We start from the raw sequence: 19,249 nt of genomic DNA, 5'->3' as shown, positions 1-19,249 counted from the left end.
AAAGATTTTGAAATACTTAGGCACTGAAGGATCACTTTCAGAATTTTACAATTGAAAATGCAGTGAATATTTATTTTGTAGCACTGTGAATGGAGATTAGGTGCTTTAAAGACTATGATGAAATAGTGCAAGACAAGGTAAAACAGGTAAGAAAAGGGTTAAGTCCTTCAAAAATCTGAACTTTTTCAAATCAGTTGTATTCATTAACAACTAACCTAAGGTACTTACAGGGTGGATACATTTACTGGGTCATTAGCAATTTTTTTGAAAAAATCATGGGAAATAGGGGGAAGTCCTAGTCTGTGACCTTGAATGTATCAGTTTCTTCTCTCTCAGAGGTCCACACCCGGGATCCGAAGTGGCAAACGCTGAAGCAGAACATGCAAAATTAACCACTGCACCACCAGGCCGGCCCCCGAGTGGTTTTTAGAGATGCTAACTTTGAGCTGCTTTTGAGATTTCTAGGTGGAGATGTCCAGAGGGCAGCTGGACATCAATCACTCTTTTGTGGTTCCACTATCTCTGACTTGTGTTTTTCAGTTTGTTTTGCTGGCTCCATCTGCCCACCTAAATAGACATTGGTGGTCGTTCTCTTCCATGCCCTCATTGATGCTATTTTTTTAACGATCTCTCTGGAAACTTTCCCTGCTTCCACAATTTTACCCTCACTTATATGAGGAGTTCCAGGTTTTAATATCCACCTACCTGGATATCCTGCAGGTTATCTCAAGCTTAACTTGGTAAAAACCAAAAGGAGGGACAACAGGATACCCACATGAAAAAGAATTAAATGGACTCCTACCTCAAGACCGTGTACAAAAATCAATGTATTATGTATATGATCCTCAAAATGCACCAAAGAGGTGAACGTAAGAGCTAAAACCATAAAACTGTTACAGGAAAACAGAGATGACCTTGGATTATGCAATGGTTGCTTAGATATGACACCAAAAGCATAGATGACAAAAAATATATAAATTAGACTTCATCAAAATTAAAAACTTATATGCTTCAAAGGACACCAACAAGAAAACCTAGAGGAGAAAATATTTATAAAACATATATTTGAAAGGGATATATATATATATATATATATATATATATATAGAAGAACTAGACTATATAAGAACTCTTACAACTCAATAATAAAAAGACAACCCAGCTAAAAAATGGGCAAAGGAGATGAAGAGACCTTTCTCCAAAGATATACAAATGGCTAATAACCACATGAAAAGATGCTCAACATCATTTGCCATCAGGGATATGCAAATCAAAACCACAATGAAATACCACTTCACACCCACTAAGATGGCTGTAATAAAACGAGAGACAATAACAGACACTTGTTGTTAACAAGGATGTAGAGACAAACTGGAACCCTCATACATTGCTGGTGGGACTACAAAATGGCACAGCCACTTTGCAAAACTGTCTGCCAGTTTATCAAAAGGTTTAAACGTAGAGTTACCAGATGATCCAGCAGTTCCATCCCTAAATATATACCCAAGAGAATTAAAAATATATGTCCACACAAAAACTTGTACATGAATGTTCATAGCAGCATCAGCATCATTCACAATAGCCAAAAAGTGGAAACAAGCCAAATGACCACCAACTGATGAATGGATAAAGAAAATGTGGTACTAGCCATACAAAGGAATATTTTTCCACCATAGAAAAGAATGAAGTACTCATATATGAGTACTAGAACATGGATGAACCTTGAGGCCACATATTATGATTTCATTTATAAGAAATGTCCAGAATGGGCAAATCCACAGAGACAGAAGTAGATTAGTGGTTATTTGTGCCGGGGGGTGGGGGGAGGGGAGAGGCAATGGGGTATGGGGTTTCTTTTTGGGGTTATGATAATGTTCTGCAATTAAATAGTAGTGATGGTTGCACAACCCTGTGGATATAGCAAAAACAACTAAAGTGTACACTTTATAAGGGTGAAATTGTTGCTACATGAATTATATCTGAATTTAAAAACATTAACCCTAAACTAGAACAAGAATCTCACTAATCATGAAAAGAACAGTATGCATTGTAAGGATGATCATTATCCAGAAATGTTATAGAATATTTCTGGATAATTTCAAAAATATAGGCTGGAATAAATGATTTCTTAAATTGTATTATTTATGTCCATTACAAACCCCATATCAAACAATATCAAAGTGGCTCTCCTTCTCAAGCATCTTTAGGAACATATATAATATTCTTTTGCCTTGCAGTCCTTAAGACACTCAATAGATGATGCTATGAGTATAAGGAGTGGGGAATCACCAGACATACTCTAAATTAAACTTTCTACTCTTTTTGAAATATGACGCCTAAGTTGAGCCTGAGATGTGCAGTGCGACGCATGATTCAGAAGACCTTGTTTACAGTACTGGTTCCACTGATGTTTTGTAACAGAACTGTGGGCAGGTCACTCAACCTCTTTGTCTCTGTTTCTTCATCTGAAAATTGGGGATAACACTATCTTCTTGGCTTAACATAATATCTTTGCCCACTTTCTGGTTTTTAAAGCTGTCTACGGTGAGTAAATAATCTTTGTGATAAAAAACTTCTACCTCTCTCTGAGGTAACAGGAGGTAAACAAACCAAACCATACCCCTCTGTGAAGAAGCTGGAGAAGGCACAAAGAGGGCATGCGATAAGGAAGCAGGTGGGTGAGGGCTGACCATGGTGACAGCACATTAGAGCACTGGATTCATGATCCTGGCTTACGAAAGAAGCCCCAGGACAAAAATACCCTTAACCCTTTCTTCTGTGATTTTAACAGAAATGGTGATGGACAGCCTATAGTTGCTCTCCTGAAGTTGGAAAAACTGTCCAACATCTGTATGAATGATCTTTATATATAAATATCTGACTTAAATTTATAAGCACTTCATTAATTCTTAAATTTATAACAGTCTCATCTCAAATAAATATACCTTGATGACCTTGAAAGAATAACTTTAGCTTCCACCTTATAAATAACAACCATAATAAATTGGCAGTGAAATTAAAAGTATATTTATTTTAATAAGTGTATTTACCAATTCTTTCAGTTGTTTTTTCAGCAGTTCTTACCTAAAATAGAAATATAAATTATAAGTTAGAATTCTTTTTGGTAGAAGGCAATTACCTCAATTTGAAAAGTTAAATTAATCGTGAATTTATACATTGGCTTTGTTCCAATTCAACATATGACTATTCATAAGAGGCATAGCTTGACAAAAACTAGAAGGAAGTTAAAAGATCCTCTAACTTCATCCATTCACTTCCCAGACAAGAAGGTGAGGCTCAAGGAGATTAAACAACTTGACTGAGGCAATAAAGTTCACAGCAGAGCCATAACGGCAACTCTGGTCTCCCACTCTCGTCCAGGGCTCTCTGCACACGGTACTGACGCCTTAGCCACCCCAGGCCGCGCTACCAATTTCGATACCTCCTGATCCCCTTTTCACAAACTTGCTTCAAGAATAACAAGCACTCCTCAAGATCTCCCCTTTAAAGCTCACCATACATCATTAATTTAAAATACGATACTGTGAATTTTACACCAAGAAATCACTGCAAAACAAATTACATAACATTTGAAAATATATACTCTACAGTGTGACTTACCAGAGACTCCTCCAGTGAACAGGTTAAATGAATATTGCTTATATACTCCTGCCCCTTCTCTTCTAACAGATATTTACACCTAATAATTAAAAGAAGGTTAAACGTTAGTAGCTGATAAATTAGTGAACCATAAGTAAAGATAGAATCTCCATCACCTTAATACCATTAACTTGCTTTTCACTATTTCTAAGGAGCCGCAAAATAAAATGTTAATTCCCTATTCAACTGTCATTTTAAGGTTAAAAAAATATGTTCCCTTTGTTATGCTACTTATGCTAATATTAGCAGAGCGAAAAATACCAACTTAAGAATTTTCAACTTTTAAGCAAGTTATTAAATTAGCACTTTGACTTTTAAAAAAAAAAATTTTAAATAATTAATCTTAAATTTTATTCAGAGGATTAACAAACTGTACATTTTAAAGAAATTCTTTAGGCTTTCAATCTTTCCAATTGTTTAAGGTGAAGATTTATTTTCAAATGATTATTCTGAAGTTGTAAGTTGTACTATTTTGTAGGCCAAAAATTCACATCACTTATATATCTGTGTGCTTTAAAGAGGCAAGATGGCAAAAAGACATTTAGAGTATGTCATCATCATTCTAAGATGCCACTGATTGTTAAGAAGCATGATTATTTTGTGTACCACCGCTGCCAATTAAATTATGACCCACCACCAGATGTGTCCTGATTTCAGAGATCTGGAACATGTGAACAACTGTGTGTCTCAGAATCGGTGAGACACAGTAATATTTCTGGGGGTCTGACGGGCTCTTAAGGAGTCTCCTTGGCAACACGGGCTCTCTTGTGCCCATTGTGACAGAGCCTACTTCCAAGAACAACAAAAGTATACATTCCTAATTTGGTGTTTAGAAATGGAATCATCTGAATGTCACAGATATGATAAACAGGCAATGAATGTTTTGATTACCAGCGAAGGCTTAGGTGCTTTTTTTTTATTTCCTATAAAGTAGGTGACCCCATTTTTATAAACCTGGTGTGAATTTCAAGCCATGTTGAAGGCAAAAAATAGTTGAGGCAAAAAGTTCTTAAGTCTTCCCACTGCATACCGTCCAACCTGCCTGTAACTGAATGAACATTTCCCTTACCCTGGATACCACTTAGCATGTTGTTCCCAAGGATCTTCACTGGGCTTCCAATCAGTTAGCCCTCCTCCACAGTGAAAGCACTGCACTTTATCACCTTCACCTAAGAAAACACACAAGTACAAACAGGTGTATATGTGTAATGAGAAGCTTACACAGAAATACCCTGTTTAAACACCATGAGATTAAGCATTTCTAAATTACATGAAAATCTCATAGGCATTCATATTCACACCCAAGTAATAGATACAGTCACTTGAAAAGGAAATACATACTAACTTCACTGATTTAATTTGAGGTATTTTACAGAAGACAAAAATAAAATTGCCCAATTTTTATGTGAAAAATTACGACTGTTATGTTCTTTTTAACGTATGTCATTTGGGGCCATCAATACTACATTTTTTCAAACTGTGAAACTTTAACAATATAGTTCAGCAAAACGAAGTTACAAGATAAGTTTCTCTAAGGTTATAGATACATGACACTAAACAAATCCCCAAGATTGCCATATGATACTATGTAAATAAAATATTGAAATAACTGATGTTTTGTATTTTGGCACGATTCAATCTTAAAGAATATAGGTCAGATATAGAATGGGATATTTCTGAATATCCCTGGAAGCCATCACACTAATGGTCCTTCCCGCATGTCTATAAGAGTCCATTTGAAAAGCGCTCATTTGAAGCAATAAGGCATTGTACAGGGCAGCTTTCAAATATATAGTCTATGGACAAAAGGTAATTAATCAATTTTAATATCAGCCAAACTAAACTCTCTAATGTTAACTCTTCTTATGAGGCATACAGACAATGCATGTAATGTATGTATTGAGCACAAATAGTAGGTGCTCAATAAATTATAGTTAGTATTACCATCAGACCCATCCTTTTATCAGAGATAGCTATCATCTTTTGCATGTCACCCTTCTCCAAAAAGCAATTACATGAATATAAACATGATTCCTAATATGGTAGTCTTTTTCACATTAAATTCAGTGGTTATATTACATATTCAACATAAGGGTTCACAGACTAATACTGACATAATCATGCCAGCCTACATCTAAATATTTACCAGTTCAAGGGGGTTCAAGGAATCTATTTACTTTTTAGGAGCCCTGGGACAGCTGAAAAGTTATTTATTAGCCTGCTTTTATAATAAAGTTTACCTAAAGCATAAAATCCAGCTCTTGCAAGCTGCTCCTTGTTAACTGAGTATATCCACGTCCCAAAAGTAATGATCCGTGCTTCATAATCTGCCATGGCTGGATTTCTTGGAAGATTTGTTGAATTTGAGAAATTCCTATCAGAACTCACGACATCAGATTCACTTCGAATATTAACATTCCGGCCCAAAACAAAGAAGCAATTAGGAAAGTGTCGCCTGTGTTCTGACCACGCACGATCACAAGGTTCCCAGTTTTTCAGTTTTCCACCACAACAAAAGCACTGCACTTGATCATCAATACCTGTGTAGTAGAGTCCAGCACTAGCTAACTCTCCTGGGGTTAAGTGGGCATAGTCTGGCCAATTTTGAAATGACTTTAATCTAGCTTCTTCACTACACATGGCAGGGTTCCTCGGGTATATGGTATCTGATATGTCTACAACCTGTCCAGTTCTCAAAAGGTATTCTGCATGAGTCTCAGATGGCCTGCCTAAAACAAAATGATTTCTGTTTCCCAGATAGTTTTCAACTTTGTACTGACCATTCTGGACACCAGGATTTGTAGGTTGCGCAGCATTATTTTCAAAATAAAAGCCATTGATAAATCTGCAATTTGGGGATACTTTCCTGTGTCTTCCAACTGCTGAGTCTCCATATTGCCATCTATCTACTGCTGCGTGACAACTAAAGCACTGCACAGTGTCCCCTTCACCAGTATAGAGAAAACCAGCTCGTGCTAGTGTTGAGGCTGAAACAGGACTACTACTTGGAAAATTAGCAAAAGTTTTTAATCTATTAAACTCTTCTACAAATTCTTCATCCTTATCGATGTCTGCAGGTACACAAGTTTTAGATCCTTCAAAACTGTTAAAAGTCATCTTCTCTTGAAAATAGGACTTGTCCACCTTTTCTAAAAAGAGAACATTACATTAGGAAATCCAAAACGTGAAACACAGGCAATATACTTTTGATATTAGGAGCTAACAAATTATCCACTGATGACATTAATTACATAATCTCTAAGAAACATTCTAATTCTAAATACTAGAGTTCTATATTACTACATGATTCAAGTCATAAAGTAAAAACTAACATTTTTGTTTTCTCTTTTGGAAGCAAGTAATATTTAAGCCGGATGAACACAACTATTCATTTTTAAGTGCTTATTTTACATAAATATGGAAACTATGCAATGGAGAATATATTAAAATTATTAACCATACAAAATCATTAATTAGGAAAAAAATGAAAGAAGCATAAAAATACGCAGATTCTTAACGTCCACGTACAATTGCTATAATGGATCATTGTATATTCAAGGCATCAAAGTCCAGTTTTTACAATTAAAAAAAACTGAATGTTCAGAATGTTAACGAATTCTTAATATTTCTTTACTTGTTTGCTTAGCAAAAGATAAGTTTTATTTGCAATATTGGTTTCAATGTGTTCTTTAAGAGCATCAAATGTTTCTGATTTTCATGCATAAACAGAGTCCATTTTTTGTTGGAACTGGATCATTTCAGATGTGTGTAATACTGCCCTCTAGAGGGTGGCGCAGAAAAAATACTAACTACGTGTAGACCTTAATTGCAGTTACTTTTGCTATCAACTTCCCATGGTCAAGGAAGCATCTGCTCAAACAGAACAGAAGCACTACTGCAGCCTCATTAGAGCTGCCAAATTATAGCCGTGCAGTACCTAGTCCAGATGAAAATGCTCAAAGGAACTGGGTACGAGAAGGGTGGCCAGCTAATTCATCCTCCGAACCTGAACACAAGTGAAAGAGAAAAATGACACAACTAATAATTACACTAAGACAAGAGGCAGAAATCAGGGTTGCCCCAGGCAAACCTGGTTCTCCACAATTTCCCACTGTTTCCTGCCACTGTGCTCAATATATGCTTGTCAAACGTAAAATAAAAGAATGGTCACCATGACTCTGTCTCTACTTCATATGTGTATTGATTGATTTCTCGAGAAGAATTAGCAGCTCTTTTGGCATTACGTTGGCCCAATATGTTTTGGAACATTATCTCTCTTGGAGTAATGTTCAACACAATTGCAGGCTGGCAATGGACTTCAGCCTTTCCTGGCCTTGGCAACTTACAATAATATTAATTTATATACACCTTAAGAGCTGAGTTATATCTGCATACAACAATTTTTGGAAGACAGTCTCCATGACTTTTGGTTGTTTCCCAGATGTCTGAAAACATTCTAACACTAGCTTCAAAACCTCTTGTTGAATCAACATAAGCTGGATGACAAAAATTAAGATTCAAAGAACCCACGGCTGGCTGATAGGTTATGAGATAAAATTTAATAGGGATATGTGTAAAGTCTTAGATTCTGACTTGAAAAATCTCTTGCACAACTAAAGAAAGATGCAATCTGGGTTTAGAAAGAAGTCATGTGAAGGCAAACCTCCTAAAATCTGGGGATTTTAATTACAAATTCATCATGCGTCAACATTATATGGCTGCTAAAAAACTTAAAGCAACTTCAGTCTGCACTAATGTCCAGATGTGCCACATCCAGATCCAATGCAGCTACATAGTGAATATTATTTTCAGTTCTGATCACATTTTAGAAGAGACATTAACAATGTGTAATGTCCACAGAGAGTAATTGGGATGATGAAAATGGTGTCCTATGAGGAATAGTGGAAGAGTTGAGAGTGTTTATCTCAAAGGGAAAAAAAAATTGTGCAGAAAGAGGTGTAGAGGATAGAATAACTACCTTTAGATATCTAAAAGGCTGTCATGTAGAGAAAGGATCCAAATTCTGTGTAGCATGAGAGCAGAATTAGAGCCAATGAATATAAGTATAGCCAGTAGATTTTAACCCAATACAAGGATGAACGGTTATAACAATCAACAGTGGTACAAAACGGACTGGGTTGCTTTGTAGATTATGAGTTCCTCCCATCCCTGGAAAGAACTTCAGCATGGACTAGATAGAAGTGTAAAATTGACAATTTATTCTCATTTCACAATAGTGGACATTTTGAGTGGTTCAAGTAGTCACCCCATTTCACCCAGATGATATTAGATAAAACTCCATCATTCAACACTAGCAGGAGCATCTCTATTTGAAGCTTTCAAGTGGAGACCTCATCTTCCCAGGGGTTATTTCCATGCTAATAGTTTAGATTGCACCGTTTTGAAAGGCAGATATTTATTCCGAAGCATTCAAGCGAACACAATATACATATCCGAGTGTGAGCTTTTGGAGAAGGGTGAGAAAACAATTACCAGGGAGGTTAAGAGTAAAAGGGAGAAAGATGACTGACAAAAAACAGAAACTTTGGGATTGAAGGAAGGCACCAAAAGAAAACGATGGGAGAGGATTTTTTAAAAAAAGAATTTAAGTGAAATCAAAGTGGGGAAGACGATATTTAGAAAATAAGTATATATGGAGCACAGGAATTGTGAATACAGAAGAAAACGGGGTATTAATACTGGAGAAGAGTGGTAAAAAGTCTTTGGATGTAAAAAGGTCTGAGTGCAATAAAGTATGCTGAGATAATTTAAGGTTTCTTTGTGAAAGCACATTCAGGCTTTGTACTGGGTAAGGAGAAAGGTAAGAAGGCCCAGAGAGAAAGATGTCAAAGAAAGCTCTGACATAAACAGGGTAGGCAGTCAGGGATCTCGAGGAGGAACAGTGGTTGGGAAAAATGGCACCATGGTAGCCAACACTGGCACAGAAAGAATTAGCAAGCAGTGGTACATGTTTGTATGAGGGGTATGGAAGATTTCAAGATGGTGAGATGTTGTGTTTAAAATATACATATACACGAATACACACATCCACACACAGCATATAAATATATACATATATATTATATATATAGCCTAGTCAAGTAGGTAAAGATAGCCATGGGCAGGTGCCAAGGAGAGGGGATTGACCTCTAATCTAGCGATAATGTTGGAATGTAGGGGATTGGAGGGGAGAGAAAAATACAGAAAACCCACCTACCTGGTATCTGCACACAAAACAAAAGTTTCTATTTCCTCCAGGTTTTTTATTATTAAAAGTTGTCAGATATATAGAATAAAGGTCATTTTAATGGAGAAAAGGATATAGAATAGCATGCAAATTAGATTGCCACTGCATGAAAACATATAGTCATGGACAAGACCTGGAAGGTAATTTTTAACAAATGGGTAAAATTATGTTAAGATGGCAGAATTACAGGTGATCTTTTTCTCCAAAATGTCTTTAATATTTTCACTTAAAGTCTCTTAGGTTGGTGCTGCTGGCCTGAGTCAGGAGCCCGGTTGTGGAGGAGGCAGCCGAGAGCACGGAGGTGGATGGGCTAGTTGCCCTCTCATCCTCCACAGGAGCCCTGCAGCCACCAAAGCAGAGGATGGGAGGGAGTTGTGTCTCCATCTGCCACACTGCCAGGCAACCACCAGGCCGCCCCAGCTGCCCTATGGAGCTCAGTGGAGCTCAGCATTGAGACCCAAACCACCTCTGGCACTCCAGAGGGGCAGCCCCGCACTCAGCATGACCATGGCTGCCAGGGCATCCCAAGGGTGAAGAGTTGGTTTGGCACTGAGTTTCGTCAGTTTTTGCTAGAAAGAGCAAAAGTTCACATTTTGAGGAGTTTTATGGATGACTGCAACATTTTCATAAGACACTTAATGTTGACATTTTATTTGGCTATGCAGATATCCAGGGAGACTGACTCCCTATAAATAATCATGATAGGGGCCAAGTTTGCACACTCCACTTAGATGGCCCAGGGTTTCGCTGGTTCAGATCCTGGGCGCAGACCTAGCACCGCTCATCAGGCCACAGTGAGGTGGTGACCCACATAGCAGAGCCAGAAGGACCTACAGCTAGAATTTACAACTATGTACTGGAGGGCTTTGGGGAGAAGAAGAAGAAGAAGAAAAAAGAAGATTGGCCACAGATGTTAGCTCAGGTGCCAATCTTACAAAAATAATCACGATAATTACCACAAAGCTGTTTCAACAGGCAACCCACTGCTTAGGCTTTTTATACAAAAGAAGGAAGAAGCAGACAATAGTACCTTTGATAAAGACACACTAATGAAGAAGGAAAACATTTTAATCAATGCATTGTGTTCTGTCAACCACAGAAAAAAGCCACATCCAGTTACTGGTTGCCCCAAGACTTTAGACCTGTGTCTTCCATTACAGACGTGGACATTCTCCCAGAAATACGTGGTAGGGTTAGTTCATCTTTACAAACACAAGACTGAACATTGCCTAGAACTTTATAGCTGGGATGGTTTCAGCCTAAGGGGATACACCACATGGCTTAGAGAAGGTCCCAGGCATCTTTATAGCCTGGCTTGTTCCAGGAGGTCTGGCTCACAGCACAGGACTATTGGCTGTTAATGATGAGGTTTTAGAGTTAATGATATAGAAGTTTCAGGAAGAGTTTTGATCAAGTAACAGACATGATGATTGCAAACAGCTGCAACCTCATCATAACAGTGAGACAAATAAATCAGGAGACTGTTAGGAACAGGAGGACTTACGGCAGCTCCAGCCAATTTACCGATAACAGCCTTCTTGGCTATCTACGGCAGACTGAACCAAACACTGAGCCAAAGGATGAAGACAGTGATGAAGATGACATTATTATTGAAGACAACGTATGCTGCAGGAAATTCCTAAAGTTATTTCTACTACGGAAAGCCTAGAATGGTTAACACAAATAGAACAAACTCAGTTTTGAGTCCAGACAAAATGTTTTTATTCCTTCTAATTGAGTTTAGAACCATTAGCAAGTGGCACAGACACAGAATTTGCAACACATGTTCCAGATCAAAAACTCTTAGAAGATGGAACAATCATAACATCGTGAAAGGATCATTTGAACATTTTCTGAGTGAGGATGCCACAGGACTTGTAAATTTGGCTTGTTTAAAAGCTTTTAAACCTCTGAGCCAATGACCTGGAATAGGCGCGAGAACAATAATGTTCCAAGTTTAAAATGTTATGAACATAAATATAAACAGAAGTAGATTGGTGGTTGCCCCCAGGAACTGCAAATGGTTACTGAATTTCTTTTTGGAGTAATGAAAATAGTCTCAATTAGACTGCGGTGATGGTTACATAACTCTGTGAACATAGTAAAAACCACTCAACTGTGCACTTTCAAATGAACTTCATGGCACATGAATTAAACCTCCATAACGCTATTTAAATGCTATTAAAATAGTAGTCTGGTAATTGTTAGCATAAACTTTGGTGGATCAGAGGTGATTTTAAGGCTAAAACAAAGGGACTTTTGCTAATGAAATTACATGCCTGACATGGAAAACTACATGTTACAGTACATTTCAGAAATACGTGAGAGGACTAAATCATTTCTGTTTGAAGTGGTTAAATATTTAACCTGTGGCAAAGATTCCAGTTAATTTTTCCTTTAACCACATTCTTTAAATTCTACTGCGAAGTCTGATTCCATCTCTTTTGGTATTTCTAAGGACTTCAGTTCTTATGTTCCCATGTATTTTATTTCTTAATGTCCTCTTCTGTTGCTAATTGTTAAAAATCACCTTCTGAAATGCATTTTTTATAACTTCTAAGAAATCAAACCAATTGGCTGTTTTTAGGAGTTTTTTCCATATTATGAAGCACTTAAGCTATGTCCCTGAATTATGAAATTCTGTGACAGCTTTTCACATTGGTGTTTGTCCATCCTATAGCATATGTTTAGAAACTAATTCAAAATAGAGATAATTTATGTTTGAAAATGCAGTTCATCTCACTGACTCCAGTAACACAGGAGACTCTCTCCTTTACTTCTTATCCTCATTCTCAATCTCATCGGAAAGCATTCCTCTGGTTTTAGGTGTGTGTCTATGTGTATGTTGGCGTGCTTTTGAACTCTTTCAATGTATTCAAGTAGTGTGAATTGTTTTGGATACAAATGCATCTGGAGGAAAAGGTTTGTAGACATAGGACAAACGTGCACTTTTTTATACAAAGATTTTGTATTTTCTTCACTAGGATTATTCTAGGGGCACCACCTACACCTTAAGAGAAAGATGTGGCATTTACTATTGACAGGTAGAGTTTATCCATATTATTTTCATTAAGCTACTTATTTCCCCTACATCCACTTAGAACAAGTGTAAGAGTAAGGCTGCCAACTTTCATTCTTTGCCTGCTCTCTTTGGTATTTGCCATTGTACAATGTGTGCAAGCACTATGGTCTATGGTATGTGCGTATATAGAAATTACGACTATTATGAAGTATATAAGTTCTCTATGGTTTATGGATAATTGCCCCCAAAGCTATTTATGCATTAATTTTATGGTATGGCTAGTATGGATGCCTTTACAGCAGCTATGTGCTATTAAAACAATAAAGAATCAAATGACTCCATTTTGAAGGGTATCTTCTCTACACTGCAAAAAATATGCGAAGAAATAGTCTTGATTAACTGAAAAAAAAACCTCTAATGTTAAAGCAATAGAAAAAAATTCCAAGTGGAGAAATATTTTTTGTGAGATTTAATATCAGAACACTACTCAGAAATGTATTTAAGTATTAAGCTTTCTAATAAAAATCTGCCATACTTGAAACGAAGATTAACAGTAATTTTTTTAAAAAGCCATTGGTAGTCAATCATTACTGGCTTAAGCAATTTTAAAACATAATCTATTCCATAATGTCGTGAGTCACAGTCATTACATCTTAGGAAAAAACAGGAAGTTTCATACGTGTACCAGAGCAGTGAAGAAGGTAATTTTGACTTTGAAGATGAATGCAAATTTAATTATTTAAGATGGCTAACTAGTAAAATATCTCTAATGACTGAAAATTAACTATTACAAATATTCACTAAAAAGTTTTAAGTCAAAACAGCACCTGAATAACAAATCACTGTTCTTAACAAACAAGTAGCAAAACTTTTAGTCTTTTTTTCTGTTGAGCTCCTAGAGCTCCACAATCTGTGCTTCACCCTTCTGGTCTCTGGAAGAAATTCACCCAAACTCCAAAGGCTCACTTAATGAACTACAAATACTTAACATTATTAATGCAACCAGGGCTTTGTTAACCTCACATCATAAAAAAGCATTTAAATAACTATATTGACATGGCACAGTACAAATGTAATTAAACGATTGTCACAGATTGAATTGTGCCCCTGCTAAAAAAAAATATAAGTTGAAGTCCTAAGCACCAGTTAGAAACACGACCTTATTTGGAAATACTAGGGTCTTTGCAGATGTAATCAAGTAAGATGAGGTCACTAGGGTGGACACTCATCTCTTTTTTTTTTTGAGGAAGATCAGCCCTGGGCTAACTGCTGCCAACCCTCCTCTTTTTCTGAGGAAGACTGGCCCTGAGCTAACATCCGTGCCCATCTTCCTCTACTTTCTATATGGGACACCTACCACAGCATGGCTTGCCAAACGGTGCCACGTCCACATCCGTGATCCGAACCAGTGAACCCCAGGCCGCCAAAATGGAATGTGCGAACTCAACTGCTGTGCCACCGGGCAGGCCCCAAGGACACTCATCTGATATGACTGAAATCCTTATAAGAAGAAAGACACAGGGGAGATGGCCGTGTGAAGATGGAGTTAGAGACCGCAGTGATGACGCATCTACAACCGAAGGAGCACCAAGGATGAATGGCAACACCAGAAGCTAAGAGCAAGGCGCAGAACAGGTTCACCCCAGAGCCTTCAAAGAGCATGGCCCTGCCAACACCTTGGTTTTGGACTTCTGGCCTCCAGAACTGTGAAATAATACATTTCTGTTGTTTGAAGCCACTTATTTTGTGGTACTTTGTTATGGCAGCCCTAAGAAACTAATAGAATGATGTTAAAAATGACAAGAATTATGCAAACAACATAAGCCATGAGCTCCCACTGGAGTACTATCATGCCATCTAAAGCACATTAGGTAATTAAACAAAGCCATCTGTTTAAAACTCGGAAAACATATATTTTTAGAATCTCATCTAGACATCTTAGCTGACTCTTCGACTCAAAACCCCAGTAGAATGACTGACTACTCTGTGTCCCTCCTATATCCTCTACATAATCTGCCGATGGTCCACGTTGTACTAAAACAAGATTTAATAATTTCGGCATGTGTTTTTGTTTCTATGTGTGTATATATACAGGTATGTTGTTAGAACGAAGGTCCTTTATACTAAGGGCTGTGTCTTATCACATTTGTATTCCAAATGCCTAAAGTAATGCACAATACACAGTAGTGTTTAACAAATGTTGGGCAAAACAATGAATGTTGAACCACTTCTATTAGGCACTGCTGTTATCCCACATCCCATCCACCACCTCCTCTGGACTCTTGAGATCACTGTGAGTACTAAAAATTGTTCATATGCCATTGTGCCTAGTAAATGTGACCAAAATAGGAAATACACGCATACCATGCAAAGAGTATAATTCTTTAGTGATAAAAAACCTATATTAAAATCACATTTTAAAAATATAACAGGTTTCATGAAATTTTTCATAGTAATGCAATAAAAATTGTATATGTGCTAACCAAAAAACACCATCATAATTTAAAATTATCTTAAGATTCTCTCTTTGCTCATTACATGCAGAAATATTACAAGTTTTTCTCATCAGTCACTTTTTTCTCTTATAGAGGATCCAGCATAGAGATCTTGTCAAATAAGCAACATTCTCCCTGACCCAATGGAGGTCAATCCCTCTTTTAATTATCTTAAAGTATTAGCCAGTGTGTTCCCTGTTTAGAAACAGCATTTGTTTTTCAAAGATTTTATTTTTTCCTTTTTCACCCCAAAGCCCCCTGGTACATAGTTGCACATTCTTCGTTGTGGGTCCTTCTAGTTGTGGCATGTGGGATGCTGCCTCAGCGTGGTTTGATGAGCAGTGCCATGTCCGCGCCCAGGATTCGAACCAACGAAACACTGGGCCGCCTGCAGCGGAGCGTGCAAACTTAACCACTTGGCCACTGGGCCAGCCCCTAGAAACAGCATTGTGATTTACAAAGTTGTAGTATCTAGAAAATGTTCTCTATGTAAATGTATCATAGCACAAAAAAGCTGAATTATTTAAATGATATGCTCTGAACAAAAAAGGCATATCATTTTTAAAATTCAGCTCTTACACTATGATATATTTACATAAAAATTCAACTTTTAGTCAAATTTTTCACTTACACTACTGAGGTTCTTCAAACTGTGAAGCACATTTTCTTTTAATTTTAAGTTAAGTGGTCAATAAAACATTTTTGAGGTTAATTACATTCAATCAAATCAAAAGTTCTTTCCCTAAAATTAAGCACTGGAGCCATTCGAATAAGTGAATGGCATTAATGAGCACTTAGCCCATAAGCTCAGTCAATAACATAAACTTCTTAATACTGGTGTATACAATATATGCTTCATCATGAAGTCTACTTCTGTAAACACCTGAAAGGGCATACTGAGAATCAACAAAGGGAATTTCAATTACACGTTCTACACTTAATTTAGAAAGTCATAGTAATAAATACTTAAATTTGAGCACAGACCTCCAATCTTTGCCAAATTATTTATAATAATTAACTCCACAGGTATAGTTTCCTAAGAATGAACACACAGTAAGACATTCCTTCATTTTTTCTTCAACAAATCATCTGCCTATGTTCCCCAAAAGAATGTTTCGCATGAATAACACACAGGTTTTGGGATCAAGAATTCAGTCACGATCATAAAAAGGCTCAAGATCACTATTATTCCCTCTTCCATTTCACCGCAAACTGTTCAGAACTTAAGACAATTTACCGTGCTCATTAATCAGTAGTCTGATTCTACAGTCCACCCTGTAGATCCATGACATAGATTAATACTATTCGTGCTTATTCGGAGCCCAAATCAAAATCTTTGTTAAAATCAGAGCAGGCAGGAAAAAAATCTCAACATGGATCCTAACCCAATCTTTAATACAAACAACTGATTTCCATTTTAAAAGAGAGGGAGGAAAAAAAGAATCCTCCTACCCAGGCTATGAACACTCTAGTATATTTATCGTTTAAGAACCTTTTCTGTTTGCATGTGTAGATGCACATTATAAACATTTCTAAATGAGATTTATTGTACATGGTGTTTTATAACTTGCTTTTTCATAAGCATCTTTCCACATTAATTTTCATCTGGATTAGAACATTATTTTAAATGGATGACTAGTACCTAACTGTATGAATATATCATTACCTCACCAAATTAATTTTAGATGTCTTTTTTTTGTTTGGCTGAGGAAGATTCGCCCTGAGCTAACATCTGTGACAATCTTTATTTTGTATGCGGGTTGCCACCACATCATGGCCACCAGTGAGTGGTGTAGGTCCGCGCCTGGGAACGGAACCTGGGCTGCCCAAGTGGAGCGCTCTAAACTTAACCACTAGGACACGGGGCTGGTCCTTAGACGTCTATTTTTAAAAAGAGACAATACACACATGATCAAACAATTCAAGAGGTACATTCACTCATTCCACCTCTGTACCTTAAACCTCCTGTTCCCTTCCTGGAAGCAATTACTCGTACCAGTTTCTTGTGTATTTCTCCAGAGACAATCTATGAATACATAAGTGTGTACGTATACAGCATCTCTAAAAACACAGATGTTAACATATCCTATGTACAGTTATGGACCTTCATTGCTGGACTTTTAGAAAACTAACAATTTTTACTATTATAACAAGTGTTAGAGTGAATGTCCTTCTATCTAAACCTGTTTATGTCATTATTTGCTTTTACATCAACATTAAATGGTCTCAAACAGGAGTGTGTCCTAGCACCACCTCCTTTTAATCTATCTTGTTTTTGACTAGGAAAAGTCTTAAGAAAAAGCTTGAAAGCACTTACAATCCTGTAAGAAGATCAACACCTCAACAGAAAATAGGCAAATTTACAAATGGCAAGTACTAACGGCCAACAAATATACACAAAAATGTTGATCTCACTAGTAATAAAAGAAATAAACATTTTAAAAGATACTATTTCTGTTCTGTTTGGCAGAGATCACCACCACTACCAACAGTGAAAATTCAGCAGTGGCGAAGGTATGGACAACAGGCACTCTTACTGGTGGAACTGAAAACTGGTGCACCTTTTCTGAAGGGTAATCTGGCAATATATTCTGAAAGTCTCAAATATGTGATTACTTTTTGAAACAGTCATTCTTTTTTTTTTTTTTTTTTGGAAAGACTGGCCGTGAGCTAACATCTGTCATCAATCTTTTTTTTCTTTTCCTTCTTCTCCCCAAAGCCCCTCAGTGCATAGCTTTATATTTTAGTTGTAGCTCCTTCTGGTTGTGCTATGTGGGACACTGCCTCAGCATGGCTTAACGAGCAGTACTAGGTCTGCACCCAGGATCCGAAGCGGTGAAACCCTGGGCTGGGAAGTGGAGCATGTGAACCTAACCACTCGGCCACGGGGCCGGACCCTGAACAAGCCATTCTAATTCTAAGCATTAACTCTAAGTAAATGAGCAAGGATGTTTTTTAAAAAAATGTATATATAATGATGTTCAATACAGTGTTATTTATACAAAAAAAAAAAAACGCCTCAATGTCCAACAAAAGGGGCCAACACTTTGGTAATGTGGATACTAGGCAACCATTAAAAACTCAGGTTGTAGACGAGTGCTAAAGGACATGGACATATGCTCCTGATGTTGTATAAAGTGAAAAAAGCTGGTTACAAAATAATACTGTACAGTATAATCCCAATTATAAAAGCTACAGATACATAAAGACAGGCTAAATCAAGCATCAAAATTCTACTGTGGTTATCTCTAGGCAGTGGGATTACTGATTTCTATTTTCTTCTTTGTTCTTTTCTTAATTTTCTAAATTTATCCAGCAAACATATTAGACTCTAATCCAAAGAAAAAAAGCAGTTGGGCTCTTGATTAGTCAGGCCCCTTATACAATCCTGCCCAGCAGACTGGGGGTGTTATTTGGCTGTCATGTGACAAGGCTTCCTTGATCTGTGAATACACTGGCCTAGTAAACTATCAATAACAAGGCCAGGTCCTACAAGGCTTTGGCTTTTCATTCATAGAAGATAATTTTTATGACTCACAACAAGGCGAGGGAAGGATATGTTCTTGGTCCTTATCTTTTTGCCTATCCTGAGAATTTCTGCCAGCTTGCTCCTTTGTAATATTACTATTAGATAAACTGCCTCTGAGTGACCCCGATAAGGACAAATTATAAACTGATGTCAACACTGTCAATCATCAGATTTAAGAAAAAAAAAAAGGGGGGATACAGGTCAACTTAAAGAGAGAAAAGCAGTAATCAGGTCACGTCCAGGGTGGTTGGCCATGAACAAATGTCTTTTGGTCCACTGCTCGGGTGGCTGTAAAT

General features: G+C 37.1%; 1 protein-coding gene and 1 pseudogene across 15 annotated transcripts in view; one reads left to right on the top strand and one right to left on the bottom strand.

Moving 5' to 3' along the window:
• Positions 1-19,249, bottom strand: part of XIAP (X-linked inhibitor of apoptosis) — a 39,782-nt gene that overhangs the window by 13,163 nt on the left and 7,370 nt on the right. For 3 of the 15 annotated variants that reach the window (XM_070604322.1, XM_070604325.1, XM_070604329.1), the window contains exons 3-7: positions 7,598-7,666; positions 5,901-6,809; positions 4,730-4,829; positions 3,622-3,700; positions 3,051-3,084 (exon numbers count right to left, since the gene is read on the bottom strand). In XM_070604322.1, the coding sequence (XP_070460423.1) occupies positions 3,051-3,084; positions 3,622-3,700; positions 4,730-4,829; positions 5,901-6,777 (1,090 nt within the window). In that variant the 5' untranslated portion in view covers positions 6,778-6,809; positions 7,598-7,666. Of the gene's footprint in view, positions 1-3,050; positions 3,085-3,621; positions 3,701-4,729; positions 4,830-5,900; positions 6,810-7,597; positions 7,667-14,286; positions 14,430-19,249 lie in introns of all 15 variants that reach the window. The other 12 variants (XM_070604320.1, XM_070604326.1, XM_070604324.1 and 9 more) reach the window with 5 other exon arrangements.
• On the top strand, positions 10,030-11,740 carry LOC139080875 (partitioning defective 6 homolog beta pseudogene; annotated as a pseudogene).

The sequence above is a fragment of the Equus przewalskii genome, chromosome X (genome assembly GCF_037783145.1).
Source record: "Equus przewalskii isolate Varuska chromosome X, EquPr2, whole genome shotgun sequence".
NCBI classification, from domain to species: Eukaryota; Metazoa; Chordata; class Mammalia; order Perissodactyla; family Equidae; genus Equus; species Equus przewalskii.
The sequence above is the reverse complement of the archived record's forward strand: the minus strand, read 5'-3'. Positions and strand labels throughout refer to the sequence as shown.